Source organism: Hylobates moloch, unplaced genomic scaffold (genome assembly GCF_009828535.3).
Source record: "Hylobates moloch isolate HMO894 unplaced genomic scaffold, HMol_V3 SCAFFOLD_9, whole genome shotgun sequence".
Lineage (NCBI taxonomy): Eukaryota > Metazoa > Chordata > Mammalia > Primates > Hylobatidae > Hylobates > Hylobates moloch.
The window spans coordinates 13,904,887-13,923,826 of NW_026652284.1; the positions used below are offsets into that span (position 1 = coordinate 13,904,887).

At 51.4% G+C, this 18,940-nt stretch overlaps 1 protein-coding gene across 5 annotated transcripts in view; it reads left to right on the forward strand.

Moving 5' to 3' along the window:
• The window catches only part of KAZN (kazrin, periplakin interacting protein), a 1,219,269-nt gene that overhangs the window by 1,126,153 nt on the left and 74,176 nt on the right, over positions 1–18,940 (forward strand). For all 5 annotated transcript variants that reach the window (XM_032758995.2, XM_032758997.2, XM_032758993.2 and 2 more), the window contains one exon: positions 14,287–14,423. In XM_032758995.2, coding sequence (XP_032614886.2) covers positions 14,287–14,423 — 137 coding nt within the window. The remainder of the gene's footprint in view (positions 1–14,286; positions 14,424–18,940) is intronic.

The following is an 18,940-nucleotide window of genomic DNA, read 5'->3' on the forward strand; positions in this document are numbered from 1 at the left end:
TCGTTGGTTTCAAAGAACATCTTTATTTCTGCCTTCATTTCATTATGTACCCAATAGTCATTCAGGAGCAGGTTGTTCAGTTTCCATGTAGTTGAGCGGTTTTGAGTGAGTTTCTTAATCCTGAGTTCTAGTTTGATTGCACTGTGGTCTGAGAGACAGTTTGTTATAATTTCTGTTCTTTTACATTTGCTGAGGAGAGCTTTACTTCCAACTATGTGGTCAATTTTGGAATAGGTGTGGTGTGGTGCTGAAAAAAATGTATATTCTGTTGACTTGGGGTGGAGAGTTCTGTAGATGTCTATTAGGTCCACTTTATGTAGAGCTGAGTTCAATTCCTGGATATCCTTGTTAACTTTCTGTCTCGTTGATCTGTCTAATGCTGACAGTGGGGTGTTAAAATCTCCCATTATTATTGTGTGGGAGTTTAAGTCCCTTTGTAGGTCACTGAGGACTTGCTTTATGAATCTGGGTGCTCCTGTGTTGGGTGCATATATATTTAGGATAGTTAGCTCTTCTTGTTGAATTGATCCCTTTACCATTATGTAATGGCCTTCTTTGTCTCTTTTGATCTTTGTTGGTTTAAAGTCTATTTTATCAGAGACTAGGATTGCAACCCCTGCCTTTTTTTGTTTTCCAGTTGCTTGATAGATCTTCCTCCATCCCTTTATTTTGAGTCTATGTGTGTCTCTGCACGTGAGATGGGTTTCCTGAATACAGCACACTGATGGGTCCTGACTCCTTATCCAGTTTGCCAGTCTGTGTCTTTTGATTGGAGCATTTAGCCCATTTACATTTAATGTTAATATTGTTATGTGTGAATCTGATCCTGTCATTATGATGTTAGTTGGTTATTTTGCTCGTTAGTTGCTATAGTTTCTTCCTAGCCTCGATGGTCTTTACAATTTGGCATGTTTTTGCAGTGGCTGGTACCGGTTGTTCCTTTCCATGTTTAGTGCTTCCTTCAGGAGCTCTTTTAGGGCAGGCCTGGTGGTGACAAAATCACTCAGCGTTTGCTTGTCTGTAAAGTATTTTATTTCTCCTTCACTTATGAAGCTTAGTTTGGCGGGATAGGAAATCTGGGTTGAAAATTCTTTTCTTTAAGAATGTTGAATATCGGCCCCCACTCTCTTCTGGCTTGTAGGGTTTCTGCTGAGAGATCAGCTGTTAGTCTGATGGGCTTCCCTTTGTGGGTAACCTGACCTTTCTCTCTGGCTGCCCTTAACATTTTTTCCTTCATTTCAACTTTGGTGAATCTGACAATTATGTGTCTTGGAGTTGCCCTTCTCGAGGAGTATCTTTGTGGCGTTCTCTGTATTTCCTGAATCTGAATGCTGGCCTGCCTTGCTAGATTGGGGAAGTTCTCCTGGATAATATCTTGCAGAGTGTTTTCAAACTTGGTTCCATTCTCCCCATCATTTTCAGGTACACCAATCAGACGTAGGTTTGGTCTTTTCACATAGTCCCAAATTTCTTGGAGGCTTTGTTCATTTCTTTTTATTCTTTTTTCTCTAAACTTCCCTTCTCTCTTCATTTCATTCATTTCATCTTCCATCAGCGATACCCTTTCTTCCAGTTGATCGCATCTGCTACTGAGGCTTCTGCAATCTTCGCGTAGTTCTCGAAACTTGGCTTTCAGCTCCATCAGCTCCTTTAAGCCCTTCTCTCCATTGGTTATTCTAGTTATCCATCCTTCTAATTTTTTTTCAAAGTTTTTAACTTCTTTGCTATTGTTTTGAATTTCCTCTCGTAGCTCAGAGTAGTTTGATCGTCTGAAGCCTTCTTCTCTCAACTCATCAAAGTCATCCTCCATCCAGCTTTGTTCCGTTGCTGGTGAGGAACTGCGTTCCTTTGGAGGAGGAGAAGTGCTCTGTTTTTTAGAGTTTCCAGTTTTTCTGCTCTGTTTTTTCCCCATCTTTGTGGTTTTATCTACTTTTTGTCTTTGATGATGGTGATGTACAGATGGGCTTTTGGTGTTGAAGTCCTTTCTGTTTGTTAGTTTTCCTTCTACCAGACAGGACCCTCAGCTGCAGGTCTGTTGGAGTTTACTAGAGGTCCACTCCAGACCCTGTTTGGCTGGGTGTCAGCAGCGGTGGCTGCAGAACAGCGGATTTTCGTGAGACCACAAATTCAGCTGTCTGATAGTTCCTCTGAAAGTTTTGTCTCAGAGGAGCACCCAGTTGAATGAGGTGTCAGTCTGACCCTACTGGGGGGGTGCCTCCCAGTTAGGCTGCTCAGGGGTGAGGGACCCACTTTAGGAGGCAGTCTGTCCGTTCTCAGATCTCCAGCTGCGTGCTGGGAGAACCACTACTCTCTTCAAAGCTGTCAGTCAGACAGGGACATTTAAGTCTGTGGAGGTTCTTTGCTGAGTTTTTGTTTGTCTGTGCCCTGCCCCCAGAGGTGGAGCCTACAGAGGCAGGCAGGCCTCCTTGAGCTGTGGTGGGTTCCACCCAGTTCGAGCTTCCTGGCTGCTTTGTTTACCTAAGCAAGCCTGGGCAATGGCGGGCGCCCCTCCCCCAGCCTCGCTGCCGCCTTGCAGCTTGATCTCAGACTGCTGTGCTAGCAATCAGCGAGACTCCGTGGGCATAGGACCCTCCGAGCCAGGTGCGGGACACAATCTCCTAGTGTGCCGTTTTCCAGGCCCGTTGGAAAAGCGCAGTATTAGGATGGGACTGACCCGATATTCCAGGTGCCGTCTGTTTCCCCTTTCTTTGACTAGGAAAGGGAACTCCCTGACCCCTTGCGCTTCCCGAGTGAGGCAATGCCTCGCCCTGCTTCGGCTCGCGCACAGTGCGCTTCACCGACTGTCCTGCACCCGCTGTTAGGCACTCCCTAGTGAGATGAAACCAGTACCTCAAGCAGAAATGCAGAAATCATCCGTCTTCTGTGTCGCTGGGGCTGGGAGCTGGAGACCGGAGCTGTTCCTATTCAGCCATCTTGGCTCCACCCCCCCTTTTTTTTTTTTTTTTTTTGAGATAGAGTCTCACTCTTGTTGCCCAGGCTGGAGTGCAATGATGCGATCTCAGCCCACTGCAACCTCCACCTCCCAGGATCAAATGATTCTCCTGTCTCAGCCTCCTGAGTAGCTGGGATTACACGCGCATGCCACCACACCTGGCTCAATTTTGCATTTTTAGTAGAGACATGGTTTCACCATGTTGGCTAGGCTGGTCTCAAACTCCCAAACTCAGGTGATCCCACCCACCTCGGCCTCCCAAAGAGCTGAGACTACAGGCATGAGCCGCGCCTGGCGTGGTCTCAAGCTCCTGAACTCAGATGATCACCCTGCCTCGGCCTCCCAAAGTGCTGGGATTACAGGCATGAGCCACCACGCCCAGCCTTGAGAATGCATTTGTTTTAAGCCCTCAGATTGTGGCAATGTGTTACGGAAGCCACAGGAAACTGACACAAGTGGCTTCCCACTTCTCTGCAGGGAAACCCAGGCTCCTCTGCACAAGGCCCCTCCCTGGCCTTCACTTCTAGAAAACACTGAGCTCTTTGCTGCCTCAGGGCCTTTGCACTTGCCCTTCCCTCTGCCGGAACATTCTTCCTCTCTTGGCGTATGTGGCGGCTTCTCCATCCTTCAGGCCTCACAGAGGTCTTCGCAGACCACGCCACCTGCAGCCCAGGATTCCCTGTTTGTTTACTTCTCAGCACTGACCTCAGTGTGTATTTAAATAATTGCATTTAAATAATAATTAAACATGTGTCATGTGCTTCTCTGTCATCCTTGCTCCAACATAGTATCCATGGGAATAAAGATCTTATCTGTCTGGCCGGGCGTGGTGGCTCACGCCTGTAATCCCAGCACTTTGGGAGGCCGAGGCGGGCAGATGACTTGAGGTCAGGAGTTCAAGACCAGCCTGGCCAATATGGTGAAACTCCGTCTCTACTAAAAATAAAAAAATTATCTGGACATAGTGGCTCACGCTGTAATCCCAGCTAATCGGGAGGCGGAGGCAGGAGAATCGCTTGAACCTGGGAGGCGGAGGTTGCAGTCAGCTGAGATTTCACCACTGCACTCCAGCCTGGGCAACAAGAGCGAAACTCCATCTCAAAAAAAAAAAAAAAACGCTTAGAATTCTGGGGGATACCCCCATGTCACCCCTATAAACCATTCTCATAAGCCTGCCTCTGGGATGTGATCATTAGAGCAAAAACTGGCTACTCCTAGGAGTAGTGAGTTCTCCATTCATGGAGGTGTGTAAATTTTCACATACACTAACTTATTGATCTTTCCCATTTCCAAGAACCCTATGGAGTCTTTAGGGTTCTCCCCTCTGATCTCCCTGGCTTCCTCCCAGCCTGCAAACTCCCTTTTCTCCCCCTCCACTTTTCTGGGCCACCCTTTCAGCTTTTTTTCAATAAGACAAATCAAAGTATCTCAGATGTCTAAAGTGTGTACGTCTGCTCACACATATAATTTTACTATGAGATAGTTTATCAGTCCTGAATGTACATTTAGTGACAAGCTTGGCTAATCTTTCATCTAATTACACTCATTAACATTTAAATGTATAATCATTAATATATCTGGGAATGGCGGTCTAAATATTTTATAGAGGTCTTAATTACAGTAGATTTCCAGTCTTGCCATAAAACTCTCGCACCCCTCCAATTAACGGGATGGCGTCAGGTAGCTCCAGGGCCCTGGCTGGGGGTTGGTGGTGTCCAGGGTCTCTTACTTTCTGGTTACACCATAGAAGCAGCCACTGTCAGTGGGAGAAGACAAAAAAATTGTTCTTTTTTTTTTTTTTGCTGCCACACCTCTGTCTGCAGCCGTCATAGGGTCCCCTGGAAGAGGGAAAAATCAAAGACAGGATCACAAAAATTGAAAATAATAATTATTGCTGCAGAGGCTTTAGGGAGTTGATTTAAAAAAAACAAAACACTCCTTTCTTCCTCTACTAAATTAGGAAGTAGTTGTGGGGGGTCTCACAGAAGTCAGACAAGCAAAGATCACAGTGTTTTGTGACTGAAAGGGGGTCTGAGATCATGGCTGGGATCCTGGGCCACGGTGTCTGGTTGACGCTGAATGCCAGAAGTAGACAGACTTACCCACCTGGACTGGCACAGGCGGGCAGCCGCAGCCCCCCAGCAGCTGCCCTCCCCTCCCATCAACAGCTGTCTTCACACCTTTGAAATCTCTGTGGATTCTAAAGCTCATCTTCAGATATCGTTTCCATTTGTGAGGTTGCTGGGTTGTTACTGTGCCCATTTCACAGAGTTAAACACTGAGGCTCTGAGAAGTTGCTGGTTGTCCTGAAGGCACATGGCGGGCGGGAGGCTGAGCAGGACCTGAATCCTGCTGTGAGTCCCAGCCAGACTGAGACTCATCTTATCCCAGCAGCCATACTGGGTCCATAAGAGGAACTGGCATGTACCTCCACACCTTCCGGGGACAACTGGGGCCTGTGGCCTCCAGGGTGATGAAAGGCCTTGCAGGGTGAGACCACCAGGCTCCACTGCTCCCCACTGCACCCCCATTCCATGCCCAGGTCCAGCATCCGCCCCAGCCTGGCTGCACCTGGGACTGCCTACCTGGATATGATTAAGAGCAGGGGGCTCAGAACCAGACCCACCCAGCCTGAACCTGGCTGTGCCTCTTACCAGCTGGGTCAGTGTAATCTACCTTTGCCTCAGTTTCTTCATTTGGTTGTTTGTTTGTTTGAGACAGAGTCTTGCTCTGTTGCCCAGGCTGGAGTGCGGTGGTGCAATCTCGGCTCACTGCAACCTGTGCCCCCCCAGTTCAAGCAATTCTTGTGCCTCGGCCTCCCTAGTATCTGGGATTACAAGCGCCCGCCACCATGACGGCTAACTTTTGTATTTTTAGTAGAGACAGGGTTTCGCCATGTTGGCCAGGCTGGTCTCGAGCTCCTGACCTCAAGTGATCCACCTGCCTCGGCCTCCCGAAGCGCTGGGATTACAAGCGGGAGCCACCAAGCCCGGCCAGTTTCTTCATTCGTAAACTGGGGAGAATGATGTCATTACCTCTCAGGACTGCTTCGAGGAAAATTTGAATGAAAACATACAAGGTGTAGAATAATACCCACCCCATAGGAATCACTCAGTAAATGCTGACTACGGCTGTTACTATCGTGATTCTTATCATCGGTTATCATTGCCATTGTCATTATTAGTGCTGGGGAAGCCACCGCCTTTCATCATGCCAAGCACTGCCTGGCACCTCCGTGAATGTCCTCCCCCTTAACTAACCACAGTCACACACGGACAGTGTCGTCGTGGCCTGTGCAGGACTGAGCTGGACTTGAACCCAGGACCAACCCCACAGCTCATCTTCCTTCCCCAGCGCCAGGGGCCCTGGGGACTCACAGTGGGGACAGTGCCCACCTTGCCCACACCTGGAGCTGCCCTGCCTCACTGCTACCCCAGACGGGTGTCTACTGACGTCATGGGGACCCACAGCCCTCCAGGTGATACAAGCTGGGTTACCACATTCCCCACACACTAGTCACTGTTTCGAGGGCATTGCATATATAAAACCAGTGCTATGAGGTGGATGCTGTTTCTAAAAGCTTTTAATTAAAGGATCACATGATACTCACATAATACACGAATCTCAAGCTTATATCTTGGAGAATTTTTACAAACTGAATATACTGTGTGACCAGCACCCAGATCAAGAATAGGACCTCATTCGCTTCCCAGAAGCCCTCCTGTGCGCCCTTCTTGCCACTATCCCCCTCCAAAGGTAGCCTGTCGCTGACTTCTAGACACGGAGATTAATTCTGCCCTTCTTGCGTCGTCTCTTCTTAGCACTGTTTACAGTATATACTCATCTGTGTCTGGCTCCAGAAGCGCGACACTCGGTCCGTGTGGCTGTTCTGCATCATGTGTCGCCGTCATTCATTCATTCTCACCAGGTCGAGCCATCCACCGTGTGAAGGGATCACAGTGGCTGTGGCCATTCTCCTGATCAAGGGTGTCTGGGGAGTTTCTAGTTTGGAGCTTTTACAAATAGGGCCACTGTGAACTTTTCCGTGCAGGTGAACGCACAGATGCAGGCCTTTCAGACATATAACCAGGTAGGAACTATTTTCATTCCTTTTACAGATGGCAAAAATGCTGGCATGATGTGACTTGCCCCAGGTCTCCCCACATCACTCTAGGGAGTGGCATAGCTGGATCTGAACCCAGATTGTCTGGCTCCGGGTTCTCACTCATGAGCTCTGCTCTCTGCAGCCTCTCTCCTCTCTTGTAAACTTTTCTGGGAAAAGGCTGCTGCCTGCATCTGCCTTCAACAGCCCTGCTGTGTCTCTGTTGCGCGGCACTAGGCATCCAGGGCAGCTTCCTGATGGACAGTCTTGAGTAGGACACCAAAGCCCAGAGAGGGTGCCTGAGTTCCCAAGGCCACACAGCATGCTGGTTTGCACCCCAGTGTCCTGCCTCCCTGTCCACCGGCCATTCCCTGCTCCATGCTGCCTCTTCTTCCTTTCTCAAGACCGAGCCCAAGCCGTTATCTTGCCTGCAAATGACCTCACACAAGCCTTTAAAAATAGTCCTCGTTGTGTGGGGCATGGGGCCTGAGGCTGATATTGCGTTTCCAGAAATCTCCATTTCCCCCTCCCGCTTCAACCTAGGGAATGTCCGTGTTCCGGGCCCATTTCCTGCCACTATTTTTAGTGGTGATTAGGAGGAAGGAGGACATTTCCTGGACTCCCCTTCAGAGGCTGGAAAACAAACACCACCCCCTCCCAGTCCCGGCCCCTCCCATTTCCCTCCTGCTGGTATACCTTGGCCTCCTCTCTCCCTTGGGGAGGAGCAGGCAGTGGGGGCCTGCTTCCCGGGGCCCTCCACCCTCCACCCTCCACCCTCCTGGCTTCCAGGTGACCTCTGAGCTCTTCCAGGGACAGTCCTGAGCCGGGGTGGTGGCAGTGACAGTGTTCTCTGGGTGCAGTTAGCACCCTGAAGCCTGCAGCGGGCCCCCGTGGCTCCCTGCGGTCCCTCTTATGACAGACACTCTGTCTGCAGGTTTCGGTCCCCTCCCCGGGACTGGCCTAGCCCTTTCCAGCCCTTTCCTATTGGAAGCCCTGGCTCCTGGCATCTGTATGAGTTCATTTTCATGCTGCTGATAAAGACATACCCGAGACTAGGAAATTTACAAAGAAAAAGAGGTTGGGGAGGCCTCATAATCATGGCGGAAGGCAAAAGGCACTTCTTACATGGTGGCAGCAAGAGAGAGAATGAGAGCCGAGGGAAAACTATCAGATCTCGTGAGACTTATTCACTGCCATGAGAACAGCATGGGGAAAACTGCCCCCAGGATTCAATTATCTCCTACCGTGTCCCTCCCACAACACATGGGAGTTAGGGGAGCTACAATTCAAAATGAGATTTGGGTGGGGACACAGCCAAACCATATCAGCATCCATGCCTGCGGCAGAGGCTCTCCAGGTGGCCAGGATGGGCCGTGCACCCCTCTCCCTCCCATCACTTCCCTGCCCTGGCTCCAAACAGGTCTATCCAGTGGTCTTGCAGCTCTGCTGAGAACCACCCCCGCACCCCACCCCAGGGTGCTGCTTCCTTCTCAAGAGTCTGCCCAGCCCAGCCTGAGACTCTCTGGCTGTTACGCGGTCACTCTGCATGGTTAACCGGAGTTTTGCAGTTGGGGAGATTTTGCTCTTATTCAGTACGCATTATTCAATACTATTATCCCCATTTCACACGTGAGGCAAAAGGCACTTACCCAAGGTCACAGCAAGCGAATGGTAGGGCCAGGCTGAGAGTCCAGGCCTCTGTCTGTAGAGCCTGGTCCTTCAGCCATGGATGGACCCAAATCTCTCCTGCTCCCTCTTCCATGGACACTCACTCAGGTCGGCAGTCAGCACCCAGCTGAGCCCACAGACATGGCTGGACTTGTGATCAGTTGCCAATGTGGAAACATTGGGAGACATTTGAAGTATGGAAAGTAGCCATCACCTGGAGTTGGGAATTTTCTCAAAAATTTGGGAGACTTGGCATGACTGGGCCCCATTCGGTCAGTCACCCCCTCTAGGTGGGGTGGGTGTTCTAGGTCCCCACTCATGCACCTGTCTGACTCATGATCCCTGGTAGGCTCTGTGCACAGCTGCGGGTTCTACCTGGACGGTCCTGGGTCCCTCAGCTGGAGAACCAGGGAAGAGGCAGATTAGGATATTTAGAAATGTTGAGCACTGAGCCTCTGACAGCCTGCTTAAGCCCCCAGGTTGCCTGTTAACCCTTTCCTTTACCTGCCAGGGGCTGTGCTGAATGCTAGCTCCTAGAAATAGCTGAGGCCCAGGCCCTGCCTTCAGGTGGCCTCTAGGCTAGTCTTAGGGGTGGGTAGGTCCTGAGCTGGGGGTCTGGTTTCCAGGCTGCTGGTGCGGATTCCTGTAGGGCTGGGTAGTGGATGGGCAGGGCCATGATCACTCTTGGCATGAGCTGTGGGCTTAGAAATCCAGGAACAAGCTGCATTGAATTCTCAGCAGGTTATGGGGTAGGGGAGTCTTCAGGGGAAAGGAGGAGGTGCTTGCTTCAGTGACCATTCCCCACAATAAACACAGAATACACAGTGTTAAGTTGGTGGCCAGTTCAAAGGAGAACAAAGAACAGGGAAGGGTGTCCAGGGAAGAGGCTGCTAAGAAAGGCATGTTTGAATAAAGAGGAGATGGGAGGAAGTGAGACACGTGGGTAGGAGGGGGAAGGAAGGAGGGCCTTCCAGGCAGAGGGAACAGCTCACGCACAGGTCCTGAGGAAGGAGGCCAGTGCATGGACAGCCAGGAGGCCAGGGCAGCCTCCCCGGAATGTGAGCTGGGGGAGGATGGGTACGGGACCTTGGGACAGATCTTGGGGGGACCCTTGTAGACCATTGGAAGGACTTTGTGCTCCCCCTTGAGGGGGACAGGAGTTGTGGGAGAGAAGCAGAGAATTGACATGGTCTGAGCTGCCTTTTAAGGGGACCGCTCCATGGCAGGGTTGACGTCTACTGAAGGCTTGGAAAACCAGGCATTAGGAGGCTACTGTGTGACCCAGATATGGGGGTGGGGGTGGTGACACAGCCCGGGTGGGTGAGCAGGGTGGTGACTGAGGAGTGATAAGAAGGGGCCGGGTCCTGTTGCCATGTTGAAGGCAGAGCTGGCGTGGTCGGCTGATTAATTGGGGGTGGAGTATGAGAAAAGTGTGTGGGGGTGGGTGGTCAAGGAAGATTCCAGAGGCTGAGGCCAGAGCAACAGGAAGGCTAAGGCCATTGTGAACTGAGTTTGAGGGGACTGAGAAGGGCAGGCTCTTGGGGACTGGTCAGGGACTGTCTTGGATGTGTTTTGTTTGAGTTGCTTTTGGAGATTCAAGCAGAGGTATGGACACTCTGGGCTCTGGGTCTGGAGTTCAGGGATGAGGTCCAGGCTGGAGCCTGTGGTTGGACTGAAGCCACCAATGCCCAGAGGTCAGAAGGGAACAGAGTCCAAAACGGAGCAGGCAGAAATGAGAGGAAACCAGGAACACGGGCCCTGGAGGCCAACTGAAGACTTGCCATCGCCTGCTGAAGGCAGAGCTCATCAGGTGGAGACTGTGGGTTCACACTCTGAGGTCGTTGGTGACCGGCATGGAAAAGCCAGAGCTGGTCCCAGAGAGGATAGTGGGAGGGAAATGGAGACGGTGATGTGGTCAACCCTTTTGAACATTTTTGTTCCAAAAGGAAGAAGAGAAATGGAATGCAAGCTGGAGAGGGACATGGGATCAAATGAAGGTTTGCTGTGAAAGATGTGAGAGAGAATTGCATATTCCAATGATGCTGAGAAAAATTCGATAGAGGGCACATGCCAAGTGCAAAGAACTCAGATGGTCCGAGGAGCCTCTTGTAGCAAAGGGGAGGCCTCAGTTTCCAGCAGAGGAAAGGCACAGCAGCAGCCAGGCTAATAGCGGGAGAGCCTGGTAGGAGAAGTGACCCTCGCACTCCTGGACCTGGGGTCTCACCTCTGTGGGAAGCACAATGTCTGGGGTCTTTCCCCAGCCATGGGCCCATTAAAATTTGAGCACTCTGGATTAGCAGAAACTTTGGTCCACTTGAGTCTTCTCATTCCTGGCTGGGATGTGGACACAGTTCACCAAGCCCAAGGCAGCTTAATCAGAACTTCAGCCATGCGGTGGCCAGCTCCGAGATCACCAGGACTGACGCTCAGGGTTCTGTCAGGAGGCACAGGGAAATTAGCATGGCCTGTCCCTCCCAGGGAGGGCAAGAGGAGATAGGCAAAGAAAAACAAGATGTCCTCTGCCTTCATGGCACAGGATCCTGCTGTCCCTGGGGCTGTCCACCTAATTCAGTCATTCATTTGAAAGTCACTATTTCCTGAGCACTTACTATGTGCCAGGCACTGCTATAGTTGTGGAGGATACAGCAGTGAACAGGACGGACCAGGTCCCTGCCCTCCAGGGACTTATATCACAGGTTGGGAGTGGACATGAAAATAAGTAAATTCATTAATGCTTCACTTACCTTTGGCCCAGTTGAGGGAAATAAAGTCTGCTCTGTCACCCTTAAGCATGCTGTTTGGAGTTTATTTGCCACCATCTCACTGGTGTGAATAGACTCATTTTCTACCAGTTGAGAAAATTGGTTCTCGCTCTTTTGGTTAAGTAGAATTGCCCTTGGTTCCATGGAGTATGCTGGTAATTGGCACAGCACTGACCAGCATAGTTCTCAAACATGCCAGCCCTGATCAGGCACTACTGGCATCTGCCTCCCTGTCAGGGGCAGAGCTGGCAAATCTGCCGTTTCCCTCCTGTGCCATGGCAGACATCCCTAATCAACCCAGCTTCCTAGGGAGCATAGTTGATTAGTCAGGTCTTCCCTGGCGTGTTACTGGAAAATAAGCTATTCCAGATATTTGCCTTTGCTGCCCCAGGCAGGAGGTTGGCAAGGTCATGCTGACTAACTTTCCAGGGTGCACTTGGAGAGAGGGTCTGTGGCTCATCTGGAAAGATCATGGGCCTGAGCGACAAAGTTCGGGGGTCAAGTTCCAGGTCAGCCACTTGTTGGCTGTGCGAGCCGGTCGACCCACTTCACCTCGTGGTAAGAAGATAAAGGAAATTAACATCGTGAGGAGCAGACTGGGAGCAGTGGCTCAAGCCTGTAATCCCAGCACTTTGGGAGGCCAAGGCGGGCGGATCACTTGAGGTCAGGAGTTCAAGACCTGAGCACCACCTGATGTGACGAGAACCTGATTAACCTTTATAAAGCAGTTTAAACTTTAACCTCTTCCGAACTCACCTTACTCATCCCTGAAACGGGAAAAAAAAAAAACAAATAAACTGCTGTCCACCCATCCCAGGACCATAAATTTGTGGCCTTGAACTTGCTGCCCTCGACTGGCCCTTTCTTCTCCCTGACCTGGGTCTCTTCCCCGGGGCTCTTTACTTGGAAACCTGCCTATTGCTCAAGTCAGCCTGTGTTTTCTGGGGCCTCCTAGAGCCTGAGCTCAGGCCTGGGAGCCGTGGGGAGCTGGAAGACAGCAAGAGAGGCTAACACTGAGCACCTGCTGTATGCAGCTGAGCTCTGTCCTGGGTCCTGTCACATAGAGCCTTGCCAGGTAGAGATGATCATGCACAGCTTAACAGCTGGGGATAGGGAAGCTCAAAGAAGTTGCATGTGGGGTCTCAGGCCCCGCAGCTACTAAGGAGCAAGTGACAAAGGTGAAGTCTGTCGGGATTTCAGAAACTAAAAGGAAGCTCACAGAATCCAACACCCTCATTATGCTGGGGGAAAACCGAGGCTTAGAGAGGGGGAAGAAAGCAGCACCAGAACCTGGGACCCCCGCCCCCAACTCTGAAGCTGTCTTCTGAGGTTCTCGTCTCCCAAAATGCTCAAGGTCATCAGCACCCCACAGTCACTCAAGACCAGACAGCGTGTCCCTATGGGGCAGAAATGATTAAGCCCTCTGGATCCGTGGGTTCCACACCCATGAATTCAACTAACCAAGGATCGAAAATAATTTGAAAAAAAAAAATGGATAGTTGTGCCTGTACTGAATATATGCGCAAGACATATTTCTTATCATTTTTCTCTAAACAATACAGTGTAACAACTACTTACATAGCATCTACATTGTATAAGGTGTTATAGGTAATTTAGAGATGATTTACAGTACACGAGAGGATGTGTGTAGATAATTTGCAAATACTATGTTTGATCAGGGACTTGAGCACTGGTGAATTTTAGTAGTTGGGGGAGCTCCTGGAACCAATGCCACACAATACCAAGGGTTGCCTGTACTGTCACCTGCCGTCTACAGATGAGGAAACTGAGGCTTAATCAAACTTAGGCAGATTCCCAAGCCAGTGCTTCTTTTTTTTTTTTATTTTTTTTTATTTTTTGAGACGGAGTCTCGCTCTGTCGCCCAGGCTGAAGTGCAGTGGCACGATCTCGGCTCACTGCAAGCCCCGCCTCCCGGGTTCACGCCATTCCCCTGCCTCAGCCTCACGAGTAGCTGGGACTACAGGCGCCCGCCACCACGCCCAGCTACTTTTTTGTAATTTTAGTAGAGATGGTGTTTCACCGTGTTAGCCAGGATGGTCTCAATCTCCTGACCTCGTGATCCGACCTGCCCATTTTTTAAATGGCTTCCTGTTCTTTTTATTATTGAGTTGCAGGAGAGACTTGTATATTCCAGATAGAAGCCGCTTATCAGATATAGGATTTGCAAATATTTTCTCCCATTCTGTGGGTTGTCCTTTACTTTCTTGATGATGTCCTTTGAAACACAAACGTTTTTAATGTTGATGAAGTCCAATTTCTCTGTATTTTCTTTTGTTGCTCTACACTTTTGGTGTATGTCTTAGTGCATGTTTTTAACGTAATCCTTCTCCCCACGGAAGAAATGAGGCAGGAGGGGCTGTTGGGCTGGACTGAGTGGTTCCAGCGGGCTCAGGGTGGCCCTGGGGTTCCTTTTGACAGGGAACTGAGGACCTGTCTCCTTCCTGAGCCATGGGCCCCTGGAGCCCACCAGGCCTCAGTTCTTCGTCATTGAACACTCAGCCAGCTTAGGGCTGGGAAAGCAGTTTCAACAAGGACTTGCTCCCTGGTCAGATCGACACAGCTGAGAGGTGAGAATCGGGGCTCTCGACATAGGTGAGCCTGGCTTGGAATCCTGGGAAGGCCACCAAGTGGCAGGGGCACATGGGAGGGACACTTCGTCTTTCCGAGCCCTGTTTTCTCACCTGTTACAAAGGCGACAGCGGTGATGCCACTTCTCAGCACTCAGGCATCTGGAGGGGACAGCTGGGGTCTTGGGAACTAACTCTCTCCTTTATCCCCAGCCATGAAAGCTGACCGGAAGCGCTTAAAGGGCGAGAAGACAGACCTGGTGAGCCAGATGCAGCAGCTGTATGCCACACTGGAGAGCCGCGAGGAGCAGCTCCGAGACTTCATCCGCAACTACGAGCAGCACCGCAAGGTCAGCCGCCACCCTGCCCTCCCCTCCCCTCCCGACACACCAGCCCTGCCCTCCCCTCCCTTCCCCTCCCCTCCCGACACACCAGCCCTGCCCTCCCCTCCCCTCCCGACACACCAGCCCTGCCCTCCCCTTCCCTCCCGACACACCAGCTCCCACCTCCCCTGCTGGCTGGCCACCTTCACAGGGTCTGCCTCTTGAATCCCCAAACACAGATAGGGAGGTCTTTGATGTGTCCAGCCAGGCCTAGGCACCGAGATAAAACCGGCACAGCCCCCGGAGAGGGATCTCCATGTCTCCTGGGCAAACAGGACAGCGTGGACTCAGGAGTCCAGGGGGTTCAGATCCCTGCTCCTCGTGTGTGTACCCTCGCGGATCTCGCTTGACCTCTCAGAGCCTCAGTTTCCTCTCTGCAGAATGGTGATTGTGGTGGACCTTTCAAAGCTGCAATGAGGACTCTATGAGATGATGAATGCCGAGCACTCAGCCTGGTGCCTGGCACATAGTAGCATCATCAATAAGACGCATAGCTAACATTTACTAACGCCATAATAAAAGTGTGAAGAGAGAGCTGGGGAGCCTTAGTGAGACAGCAGGAAGTTCTGCCTATAGGGAGGGAGTCTTGGAAGGCTTCACAGAGGAAGTGGCATATGCATTGGGCTCTGTGGGGTGAATAGGAGTTTATGGGTCAGATAACTGAGGAATTTGTTTCACCATGTATCTCTCTGGTATCTGTGGTATGACATGCCAAAGAGGACACCAAAACTTAAAAAGGAGTCAGTCCCCTGCCAGGCACAGTGGCTCACGCCTGTAATCCCAGCACTTTGGGAGACCCAGGTGGGTGGAATGCTTGAGGACAAGAATTCGAGACCAGCCTGGCCAAAAGCCCATCTCTACTAAAAATACAAAAATTAGCCAGTCGTTGTGGTGCACACCTATAGTCCCAGCTACTCAGGAGGCTGAGGCACGGAATCACTGGAACCCAGAAGGTGGAGGTTGCAGTGAGCCAAGATCGCACCGCTGCACTCCAGCCTCGAGCTGAATGCACTTCCGGCCTCTGTTTTCTGCCCTGCGTAGGCACCTTGGTCACAGCCCTTGTCACAGGGTGTTCAGCTCGAGGCTGCTTTTTTGAACAGTGGGAAGCAGCAGGCCAGGTGAATGAGTCCTTCCCAGATGCTGCCTCTGAGCCGGAGTTAAGAGACCAGAGTGTTCCAGACTGGATTTGAATCTAGATGCTTTGTCCCCCCCACTCACTTTGGTCTTCACCAGTGATTCCTTACTGTCACCTCCCGGGCACCCACGTCACTTCCTTTCTATGATGAAAGGAGCCTCGAGAGTTCTCTGGGTCAGGCCACCACAGCCCGACAGGGATCTGGGACTTCTAGCTGCCCTCAGTGGCCGACTCGAAAGGAGGGCCCGGCTCCCCCTACCCTGCCTACCAGTCCCCCCACCCCCTCTGCCCTGCCTGCTCGGCCCAGCCCTCCCCTGCCCTGCCTGCCCAGCTCCCCCTGCCCTGCCCACCCAGCTCCCCCTCCCCTGCCTCCTTGGCCTGGCTCCCCTTCATATTAGATGAACTGAGCCTCCCCGTGCCTATCACAGGCAGATCGTTTGGCAGGAAGGGGACGACCCAGAAGCGAGGCAGAGGGAGGCAGGGGAGCCCACAGAGGCTGCTTTCTCAGACTCTGGCATGGGGAGCAGCTCGTGGGCCTGGGGTCTGCTCCTTAGGGTGAGGCTGTCTCAGCAGCATCACCTTTGGCCACCAGCAAGGGGGAAAGAGGCTAGGGGCTCAGAGTGACCTCCATGCAGAGGGAAGGGTAGGGGACCCCACTCTCCTGTCTGATGATGCAGGTACACATGTGTGCTCACAGGCGCGTGCTGTGGGAGTTACAGCATGTATTTCAAGAGCTTGCAGGCAGAGTTCTCAGAGCCTGGTGTGTGTCCATTCATTTAACACCCACACGGACACTGTGGGGCATATGGTTATCCTCCCATTTCACAGATGAGCCAACAGACACAGAGAGGGGAGATAACTCACCCACAGTCATGCAGCTGGTGATGGCAGGGCAGGGACTTATGGGACCTGGGTCCAGAGCCTACGTGCCTTCCCCCTATGCAGTGCGCCTCTTCCCCCAACCCCATCACCCCCTGGCACTCAGCACAGCATCTTCTGGTCGCCTCTGCTCCCTGCCTCCCCTTCTGTGTCCACCTCTCTCGTTTCTCCATCCTCAGCCCAAGGAGCTTGGTATTTTTTCAGTGGGCAAGGCAGGGAGAGCCTCTGCCTGACCAGCCCCATGCCCAGCAGCAGGGAAACCTGGTTACCTCTTTTTTATTGGGGATGGGACACAGTGGGGCCAGAGAACCAGCCCACAGCCTTCAGTGACGTGCTGGCCCTGGGGCAGAAGACAGGCTCCAAACTGACCTTCTACTTGTCCCCTGAGCCACCAGCTTCCTCCTCCTGGGACCAGGGTCGCGCAGGGCTTAAGAGCAGACAGATAGGTTAGCATCTCACCTCTGCACTCGCTATGGGGGTGGCTCGGGCAAACAGCTGACTCTCCCCGGTCTCAGCCTTCACATCTGTAAAGCAGGATGAAGATTGCAACTACTCACAGCCCAGCGCTGTCAGCCCTGACGTTCCCAGGGCATGGAAAGCAAGGGGGGGTAGGGGCATATGCCTGCTACCATTATTATTATCATTATCATTATCATTGTTATTGCTTTCGGGGATTCGGAGTCAGCCGTTTGATCATGAAAATTCCACAGTGGATTTCAAAGCCCCTCTGCCGGCCCCTCACCTGCCACTCTCTGGTGTTGGTCTCAATGGCAAACCTGGGGAAGGAAAGAAAGGCCCCGGGTGGGCAGGAGTGGAGCTGTGGCTGGTCCCACACAGACCCCAGTCGTAGATCTGCTTTCTGGGAATGGGGTGGAGAGGCCAGACCTGTGCAGAAAGGAACCCAGACAAGTCCTTCTGGGAGGGACGGAGGGTCTCAGAGGACCCAGGAATCAGGAGCTAGAAGAAAGAGCTCCCTGAGAACGCATGCCCTGAAGGAGGACAGATCAGGATTTAGAAAAAGCAGCCAGTTACAGTGGCTCACACCTGTAATCCCAGCACTCTGAGAAGCCAAGGTGGGAGGATCGCTTGAGCCCAGGAGTTCAAGACCAGCCTGGACAACAGAGTGAGACCTCCATCTCTACAAAAAATTTTAAAAATTAGCGGGGCAGAGTGGCACACGCCTGTGGTCTCAGCTGCTTGGGAGGCTGAAGCAGGAGGATTGCTTGAGCCAGGGAGGTTGAGGCGGCAGTGAGCCCAGATTGTGCCACTGCACTCCAGCCTGGGCAATAAATAGAATGAGACCATATCTCAAGAAAAGAAAAGAAAGAAAGAAAAAAAAAAGCAAGAGGGTGCTGAGCAGAGTCCAAGAGGATCCAAAAGATGGCGCTGTTACCAGGTAATCGTCCTGGCAAGGACTGTGGTGATGGCTGCCTTCAGAGGCCACCTCAGCAGGAGCTGGCATGAACATAGTATTACCTATAGCCAATGTTTATTGTGCACCTACTGTATACAGGCATGAAAATGGTATTACCAATACCAAACGTTTGTTGTGCACCTACTGTATACAGGCATGAATATGATATTACCAATAGCAGATGTTTATTGTGCACCTACTGTATACAGGCATGAACATGGTATTACCAATAGCAGACGTTTATTGTGCACCTACTGTATACAGGCATGAATGTGATATTACCAGTAGCAGATGTTTATTGTGCACCTACTGTGCACAGGCACTGCCCTCATCTCTTCACATTTGCTACTTTAATAGCAATCCTTCGAGGAGTGATTGTCCCTATTCCCCCCATTTAACAGGTGAAAACTGAGACTTAGGTAAAGTCTCAGGCCCAGGGCCACACGATTATGGAAAGGGGTAGAGGCAGGATGCAAACCCAGGAGGTCTAGTCCCAGAGCCCCAGCCCCAGAGCTCATAGGACTGGGCCTGGCCTGGGCCATCCTCCCCACACCACTCAGTACGTGTTCAGAGGAACAAAGGAATGATTCCCACTGTTTGCCGTTTTCTACAACCCAAGGCCAACCACAGAGAGGAGGTCACAGCTGTCCCCATGAACCATGGGTAGAGTGCTGGCTATTTCAGTGGCCAACCTAGCGTTTCATACCAATGCTTCTCTGTGTCTTTTCATGATATATCAAATTTGTTTTTTAAAATTGTTTGGGCAAAAATGATACATTTTCATGGGGTACATAGTGATGTTTGGATCCATGGAATGTATAGTTAACAGATTAGAGTAGTAATATATTCATCTCAAAGTGTTACATCCATCTCAAATTTGGCAATAAAATTCCCATGGAGAGCACAGGTTCCCTAGCCCACACAGCTGTGCCTGCTCAGTCTGCCATGGCCCACCCAACTTCTCCAGCAGACTCCTGTAGGACTTCACTGGAGCAGGCAGCAGGAAGGACCCCAGGCCCTGAGCTACTGGGAGTGGGGGGATGGCACAGGAACAAG